At 42.4% G+C, this 9,040-nt stretch overlaps 1 protein-coding gene across 1 annotated transcript in view; it reads left to right on the top strand.

Annotated features, from left to right (window-relative positions):
- Positions 1-1,818: 1,818 nt before the first annotated feature.
- The window catches only part of WLS (Wnt ligand secretion mediator), a 98,756-nt gene continuing 91,534 nt past the window's right edge, over positions 1,819-9,040 (top strand). The window contains exon 1 of the mRNA XM_019732367.2: positions 1,819-2,147. Within this exon, the coding sequence (XP_019587926.1) occupies positions 2,042-2,147 (106 nt within the window). The 5' untranslated portion in view covers positions 1,819-2,041. The remainder of the gene's footprint in view (positions 2,148-9,040) is intronic.

Raw genomic sequence — 9,040 nt, 5'->3', positions numbered from 1 at the left:
AGCTCCTGAAAAGGTAAAAAAGGAAGACAAATAACCCACACTAGCCTATCGATGTTTGCATACCAGTCAAACACTTCTGACCACTCCTGTTGACAAGAACTTTTTCGGCTTCTTCCCTTCTGATCTGGTGTTCTCAAAAATAAGGTTTGTTAAGCACTCCTCAGTGAATAAAAGCTAGACTGGGGCTCCTCCAGGATAGGGGCAAGTGTCTTCACATCTTGGTATCCTCCAGTGCTTAGAAAAGAAAGCCTGGAACAGGTTAAAGGTTCAATAAGTGACTGTTGGTTAAGAGGTTTAAGGAAAGAATGAATAAAAAACAACTATATCCCCAGAACTGTTAACGACTTGTTAGATGCCAAGGATATGGGGTTTTATATACATAAAGTTTAGTACCGGTCCTTAAGAAGTGTCTACGCCAGTTGGACACTAGAAATGAGCACCTATGAAGTGTAACCGGCATGGCATCGTCTATAAGGGCAATGAAAGCTCAGGAACAGAGTAGAGGAGGAGACAGGACTAAGGATAGTCCCTTGGTATGAAGTGGGTGTAGATGTAGGGAAGGGGCAAGAAACCGGGTGTGTAAGAGTGGTGGTAACTGTGTTATGTATGGGAATGGGGGCTGTTACCAGACCCAGGGTCTATTGGGCAATATGTGTTGTGTTGGCCAAGTGATCAGTTTGTGAAACATGGATTCCCCAATGGAAGTTAAGTGTAAATGCAAATATATCCTCACAAGGAAACAACAAACATTGCTACTTAATATGTATACCATCTAAATCAAATATCTCTTTTAGGCTTTTGAAAGGCAAACTGTGGGCTTGCTTTCACATTCATTTATTTATTCTGTCCACAAAAATTTATGGAGGACCTACTAGAGCTAGAATTTTGTTAGGCACTGTGGGGGAGGAGGGGCCATGTACAAAGATGAATAAAACTTGGTTCCTACCCCCCCAGGAGTTTACTCCTCTGTGGTGGAGACATACATGTACACACAAGTCCTTACAATAGGAGCTAATAATGGAAACACAAGAACTGTAGGGATTCAGTTCCCAGAGATATTACATGGAGGTGGTTTGGAAAATTAGCAGTATTTTTCAGATGAGTTGGTTTTTAAATGAGGTTTAAAACTCTGATGGAGTAAAAAGTCTGTGTGTGTGTGTGTGTGTGTGTGTGTGTGTGCATTTTTTAAAGGTAAAAGCCAGGGTCAAGGCTCTGGAAATACATGGAGTGGAGGATAATGTGGTAATGAACTGGAGTCTGATTTGGTTGGAGCGCGGGGTTCCTGAAGGGGTGCAGTGGGGGAATTTCGCTTCCCCCAATAACCCAGGCTGGGATAAGGTAGAGGAAAGCCGAACTAAGACTTTATTCTGCATCTCTGGTCTTTGACTTAAACACCTTTGGGTCCCTTTAAAAATTCTCTTTCTCTAAGGAGAGTTCTAGCAGTTGAGGGGTGTGGACCATTTCCTCAAGTCAACGCTTTTAAGTTAAAGGTCTGCAATGCTGTCCACCGGTGATTTAAATCTCGCACCAGAAAAGGAAACGCGTGAGAGGCGGGATAGGGGGCATCCACTTAACAGCAACATCAACCCCTAAACACCACCAGCCCCTTGCGGGACAGGCTGCCTGCCCGACCCAGAAGCGCCAGCGCCCGCCGGAGCTCGGAGCCCCGCACTGGCGGGCAAGGGGGAGAGGAAGAGAGAGAGGGAGGGAGGGAGAGAGGGAGGAAGCGCGAGAGGGAGGGAGGAAGAAAGGGAGGGAGGCGGCGTCATGTGATCCGCTTTCCTGCTCCTTTAAGCGTCCACAGGCGGCGGAGCGGCCACAATCACAGCTCCGGGCATTGGGGGAACCCGAGCCGGCTGTGCCGGGGGAATCCGTGCGGGCGCCTTCGGTCCCGGTCCCATCCCCGCCGCACTCCCGCAACCCTGAAGTTTTGCGGCGCCCAGAAAGGAGGCGAGGGAGGAGGTAGCGTGAGAAGAGCGGGAGCAAAAAGCACACCCTAAAACATTTATTTCCAAGAGAAAAGAAAAAGGGGGGCGCAAAAATGGCTGGGGCAATTATAGAAAACATGAGCACCAAGAAGCTGTGCATTGTTGGTGGGATTCTGCTCGTGTTCCAAATCATCGCCTTTCTGGTGGGAGGCTTGATTGGTAAGTGCAAGAGCTGCAAACTTTTCCCCCTTTCTCTCTTTTCGGGCCCCTTCCCTCTTTGCCTCTCCGGCTACTTGTTACAGTATCGCTGCCTTGCTTCTATGATCTAATTAGTCCGGCTATTGTGCTTAAGAAAGCAGAGCTCCATGGGGCACAATCCAGTCTAGTGGCTAAGAGAAAAGGAGGGGGAAAAGTTTTGGCCTAGTTTCAGTATCCACTTGAAAGGAAGGAGGGGGGTGGCGGGGGTGGGAGTCTTAAGCATGGCGACGGATCGCGCGAGGAAGCGCTGGATTACAAAGTTGATTGCTGCTCACCCCCCGCTTTTTCCCGCGTTCCCCCCGGTTTCCTTTCGGTTCCCTCCCAATCAGCTCCGGAGAGCAACCTAATGGACTTTTTATTAGGAACAACAGAAGAATCGGGGAACTGCGCCCAGCGCAAACCCGGAGCCCTGTTACAGGGCGGTTTGTTGCATGTGTAAACGCTTTTGGTTGTCTCAGCCAGGGGGTAAGAGTTCGTATTTTGGGTCCCAGCCTTAGCGCCCTCCGCTTCCTCGCCGCACGCCTACGACACCCCCTGCGGTGGCTGTCTACAGGTCCCAGCCGAAGGCCAGGAGGCGGGATGGGGTGGGGTGCAGTGGGAGAAAGTCCTTGTCTGGCGCTGCGGGAAGTTGGGGAGGTCGGAGGGAACAGTATATCCGAAAGGTGTTGCTTTTGGCCTCCTGCCCTCTCTCTAATCTCCCCTCCCCCACTTCTTAGAGCCCCGAGAGCAAGTGAATGTGGAGCCTCTGCTCCACCCTTGGTATCTTGGAAATAGCTCCCCTGCTCCCGCCTCAGCCCCGCGCAGGTGACAGCTCTCTGGGCCCCCGGCGATGGTGCCCTCCCCGGGAGGACTTCCCCTGGCGTACGCCGCTGGGACCTCTCGGAGCCAAACAGCCTTCCGGGTGAAGAAGATTGTCTTGGATCTTCCACTCGGAAACTCCCCTTTTCTCGCTGTGTCTCCATCTTCATCTATCCTCCCGCCTTTCCACACACGCGCGTCCCCTTCCCCTCGAGATTTAGGACATCCCGGCACAAACTTCAGCGCCAACTTTGCAACCCGCGCAGATGGGAGGTTTTGCTTCCTTTTCGGATTTGTAAAACTTTGCGGAGTGGGGAGTCCACGGAGGAGCTTTCTCCGTGTTTGCCTCTGCGAGTGTCCGCCCGGCACGGGCGTCCCAGTTATCGTAGAGATGAGAGCTCGGACACCTCGAGTCCTATGCGGGACGTTTTGTCTCCAGACTTGGATTTGATGGGAACAAATTAAAGGGAGTCTGTTTCTGTAAATCACTGTAACATCCAGACTAATTGTTTAAGCAAAAGAGAATGGGCGAAGCTTCACTGGGGAGAGAAATTTCTGGAGAAGATCACGCCTTTTTGTATGTATCCACAAAGCAGAAAGGGATTCAGAGTTTCCCAAGTTCATATTCTCAGTTTGGGCCAAAAAGCTTAATCGTTTTATTCCCAGAACCCCCATCCCTACCCACAACACACACACACACACACACACACACACACACACACACTCTCTCTCTCTCACTCACTCTTCGGTTGAGATTTCTAGTTATAAGCTCCTGTCTGGCTACGTGCAATCTCCCTGTTTCCCTGTATTGGGTTTTTTTGAGGCTCTTAATACATTCTCTCTGGGAGCTGAAAGCAGCCTTCCCGGTGCCCTCACAGTGATTATGCAGCGGTTACAATTACACCTCTTGTCTCCCTTGATGAGCAGTTGCAGTTAGATGCCATTGGATCTTGTGTGATTTCAGTGGCAGACCATAATTAAAATTTCTTGCACCTTGTGCTTTCAGAATTAAATTGGCCTATTATCCCTGTCTGACCTTCATCCTCTTTGAGGTTTTTGCACAGGCAGGGAACCATTACACATAGTTCCCTGGTGCTGGTGTGTGTTTCTTTTTCTTTTCCTGAAGCTAATTTCCTAACTTTGAAGTGCCCATCATCCAGTGTTGTAGGTTTCTAAGGGCACTTCAGGAATTAGTATAATTTCTATAACCTTAGTACTAGGGAGATGGTCCAAGGTCACTGGTGAGTGGCTGCTGGACAGTGAAGTGGATCTAGGATCAGAACAGTTGTGTGTTGAGAGAGGGGTTTGTCTGGAGTGTTGCCAAGGGTTGTTTTTCCCAAAGAACTTGGTGGGTAACCATACTTGGTAACAGTCTCAGAAAATTAGTGATAAGTGCTGACTGTAATTAGATTCCCTTCAATAAATGTTTTATTTCCAACTTTTCTTGAAAAAGAAAATGTCTATGTATAACACTTATTGGGGAAAAATTTTGTGTAAATTTATTGCTTAGCTGCCCTCCTTCCTCAGTTATCACAACTGTATCCCTACTTCTGGCTAGAAGACTGAAAAAATCAGATCCAGTCCATGTTAAACACTTTGTACAGTGACTTAGCCTTTATCTAGTCAATTTAGAGATTTTTTTTTTTTTTGCTGTTAAAGATGTCCAAAAATGTGGGTATGCTATACGATCCACATATGGAAATGAATACAAACAAAAAGTAAGTGGTGTTTTTCCACCGAACTTCCCTAAATTGGAAAGCAGATGAAATTGAGCAAAAAATAGATCTTCAACAAAGTGGGCAAGTGGTATCAGTAGATGAAGGACTAGTTTGTAGGCTGGAAAGTTGAAATAAAGTTCAGAAATCTCCTCCTCCACTCTCCCCAGTGAAAAGAGGATGCCTTCACTGCTTACTTCCATGAATACGTTAGAAGTTCTGTGTCCTGGGTGGGAAGTGTCTTTCTAATACATTTGCAGAGGCCAAGGGAGAAAATGAAATTTTTGCTTTCAATTGGTCATAATATATGTTCCTTTTTGATTACCGCCATCCCTGATGAAAGGAAACATGGCAACCTAGGAAGGGGAGGATCTGAATGGCAGAGCTCCTCATTATAAGAGTGTAAGTACTACACACATATACATAAAACAAAATCAAACAACCACCCCCAAACAATAATGACAAACCATGCACCCCAAACTGACCAGGCAAATCAGTTAACCAACAGGCTTCAGTCTCCTCATTGGTAGACTGAGTTTAAGGTTCATTTTAGTTATAAAATTGTATGAAATTTTCAATATTTAGAGAATTGTATATGATACGTAGAGTGCTGTTTCATTGCAGCCTTCCAGAATTGATGGGGAAAATTTAAATGTTAGATTAAAATAAGCCAATGGGAGGGATTGGGTTTTGGTTAGCCAGCTGAAATTCTCCCCTGCCCCAGTGGCCTTAGAACCAAGTGGTGGTGTGTGTACTCGTTTTATTTGTTTTTCTTATTCCAGTGTCTGTATACTGCTAAACCTTTAATGGGATTTTGCAAAAAAGATCTGGAAAGCAATATCCTGTATGGTAGAATTTGGGGTATTTAAAGTTTCACTGAACTATGCCATGGTTTTTGGAAAAACTTTGAGCCATTATAAAATTTTTCATCTGATTGTTTTCTTATGTATTGAGAAGATTTCTTAAGTGGCTAGCTTCTTCAGTATATAGAATTCATTAAAAAATGTAAGAACCCCCAAAGTAAAAGGAAAATATTTCAAGATACAGCTTAATCTTTATCTTCCTTAAAAATAAGCCTGAGAAAATTTAAAAAAAAACAATAAATTTCCTTTGATTTCATGTTTGGTGAATTTAGTTCATGGAGAGGCAGTTGCAGAGGTGAAGGAAGGAGGGGGAGAAAGCCCTGTGCCCTGAAACAAGAGTGCCGCAGACTAAAAATCATGAACTCGAATCCCTGGCCCATTATGTGCAATTTGCTCAGCTTCAAATTAGTCATGTCTGGGGGATATAATGGTTGAAAAAGCAGGTCACTGTTCCCACTTGTTCTAAACCTGTTAAGAGTATGAAGATCAGCACTGGATGAATAAAAAATTATTGCATTGTTTTAAACATACCCATAAAAGAGAATATTTCAAACTTAAGCTACAAATACGTATCAACAAATTACCAATTATTTCTTTAGGAAAGATTGTTCTTTCTTTCGAAAGCTCACTATGTGAGCAGCCTTTTTTTAATGCTGAGAGTAGTGTGTGTGTGTGTGTGTGTGTGTATAAAACACAAATATATATATAACCATTTTTCTCAATTTTCACATGGACTTATCTACTGCCTTTCAGTGATACAACCCATACTATTGTGCTGTTATTGCTTAAATGAGAGCTATTGGTGGTCTTGATTGTGGTTTATTCATGTGTGTTTCTGTTTCTGCTACTATGGTTTATTTAGAAGTTTCAGGATTTTAAGAAATTAAATCCAATTATAGTTATGTAGAGTGTATAAAGGTTTGCTTCCCAATACATTAGGTTTTAAGCTTGTTGGGATATTATATTTTAGCATACATTAATAATGCAATACTTGTAATCCTGCAGTGTTGGATTTCTGGTAAGACTCCTGAAAAGAACTACTTGGTTAATGTTAGCCCACATCTTTCTGTATTTGATTCTCGTTTTTATTTTGTAAAATTTCATATCTGACTAAACCGTGTCTTTTTTTCTCTTTACTAAAGTGTAATGTGGTTTGTAGGAGTACTATGCAACCTCAAAAATTTTTGTAAAACTTTTTATAATTGACATTTCATATTTGACTTTTTAAAAACTAAGCTATTGGTTTATTGCAACAAAATCATGCTTGTCCTAACAGTCTCTAATAATGTTTTCATCTAAAAATTGTTCACGACAGCCTGTCTAGCCTTCTTTTGGAACTTTCACTTTCCCTGTTAACATTGAGAAATATTTCCTTGAGATAATAGTGTGATGTGTGGCTTTGTAACATTTTCAAGTCCCTGCCTGCAACCTATATCTAGACTCAAAACCTTTCCTACCTAGTTGACATTTTTCAATAACTTGGCCTTTAGTTTAAAAAAATTAAAAGAAAAATCCGTATAGACTGAAGAAAGATTCTTACCTTATCTTCCTCATAAAGGCGTTTCTATGGAGATTTCAAATTTGAGATTGTATGAAGGTCTTTAGCTTAGAGCTCATGTGTGTCACCAGTCTAATGTGCAAAATATTGATTAGATCCTACTGTGTCCCCAAGGTAGGGCTGACGGGGGTTAGGAAAGAGAGGAATTGAAGCCTGAGTCACCTCGGGAAGCCAGAGATAGAAAAGAACCCCTCTTAGTCCAAGTTCACCAAGCAAAAGATTTCCTATGATGAGGTTTCTAGAACCAAGATAATTCTCACTCATTTACTAGGAATTTGAGAACATATAAAATGAGAAACCCTGTTAATTATACTGTCAAATAATTATATTAATATTTCATCTTGAAATAAATAGTAATAGGATAATATAAATGTTAAACATGTGTTAAATGTGCACTATGTGCCAGATGTTATCTAATTTAATCCACGTAGATCCTTGCCAAATTGGTACTGTCATACCCAATTTACATGTAACTAAGCTGAGGTGGAGAAAGGTCTGTAAAATTGCTTCAGATTATCTAGCTAGTCAGGGTCAAAGCTAGGTCTCCAGTCAGTCTGACAATAGAGCCAGAATTCTTAGCCCTTATTAGGTGAACCTGCCCCCCCTTCCCAAAGTCTTGACTTTAAGCACTGAATAAAAATGGTTTGAATGCAGGAAGACATGATGAGTAACACTAGAAAAGCAATTAATTTCTCATTTTTAATCATTGGGTAATACATAAAAAGGAAAAGATATTAAAAATTATGATAAATGAAATGGAGTCCAGGTGTACCTAGCAAAACAGTGCCTTGCCAAGGCTAAGGGAGGACCCCTTTTGATATGTCTGCATATGCCAGCCAGTCCAACCAATTTCTTACAGGTTCTAACCAGTCTCCATAATTGTATGAATCATCTAACTGGCTGAGCAGCCAAGTTCATTAACCATAATGTGTTTGAGTTCTGCTACTTTAAGGAAGATTACTTGGACTTGTTTTCTCTAGTTAATGGTTTTAACATATTTATAATAGTTATGTAAGTCTGGACTTTTTCAAAGGAAGAGGATAGGAGTCAACGGAGGTTGGAGAGGATTTTTAGAGGATGTGAATTAGCCGTGCTGGTACAGCAGTTGATAGAGCCTCCCACTGAAAATTGAAAATTCTATTCCCCAAAGGATAATTTTTTGTTTATATACACACCCATGCACAATAATGAGAGCATTTCAAACTGTGGCTTCCATGTTGACACGATGAATGGGTATAGCTTGTTCTTTGGAGAAAGGTACTGATAGACTTTTCTCTATTGAAAGATTTGTTGCCCTCAATTATGATAGAGAATCTTAAGCGATGATGGCAGCTGGAGAGCATCAAGACATGAAATGATCATGTCTATTCCATGTAGGTCTTGTGTCTTCTCTGAAGTGTTGTAATGATGCTCTAATAGACAAATGAGCCGGATCTGGATAGTTCCCAGAGAAAGTGCCTGGATGGGGATGGAGATGGGACTGGAGAAGAAGAGCTTGAGGCATTGAAGTTGTTGAATTTGATGATGAAATATTTTGCAATTTCCCGTTTCATAATGGAGTTAATCTAAAAGGATTGCTAAATAACAGAAAGAGCAGCTCACATGTTTTAGAATACAAAAATACTAAGGTTCTTTAGCCTTTTAGAACTCCCTCTCACTCCCCCCCCCCACACACACACCTTTAATTAAATCTTGTAGGGGAGCAAAAGCAATAATCAGATTGTCTTCTGACCAGTAGTGAGAGATTTGGCTTATTAATTTGTTGCTGTTTGAGGATTTAATCATTGACCACGGAAAGTATTTTATGTATATTAATTCATTTAATGATCATAAAAACCCAGAGAAACAGGTACTTTTTCCAGTTTTCTGATGAATCTGGGGCTCATTTAAGGCACTTTTCAGAGGTTGCAGATACAGTTA

This window comes from Rhinolophus sinicus, linkage group LG06 (assembly GCF_036562045.2).
Source record: "Rhinolophus sinicus isolate RSC01 linkage group LG06, ASM3656204v1, whole genome shotgun sequence".
Taxonomy (NCBI): Eukaryota; Metazoa; Chordata; class Mammalia; order Chiroptera; family Rhinolophidae; genus Rhinolophus; species Rhinolophus sinicus.
Note: the sequence above shows the minus strand (reverse complement) of the source record. Positions and strands in the feature narration are given on the sequence as shown.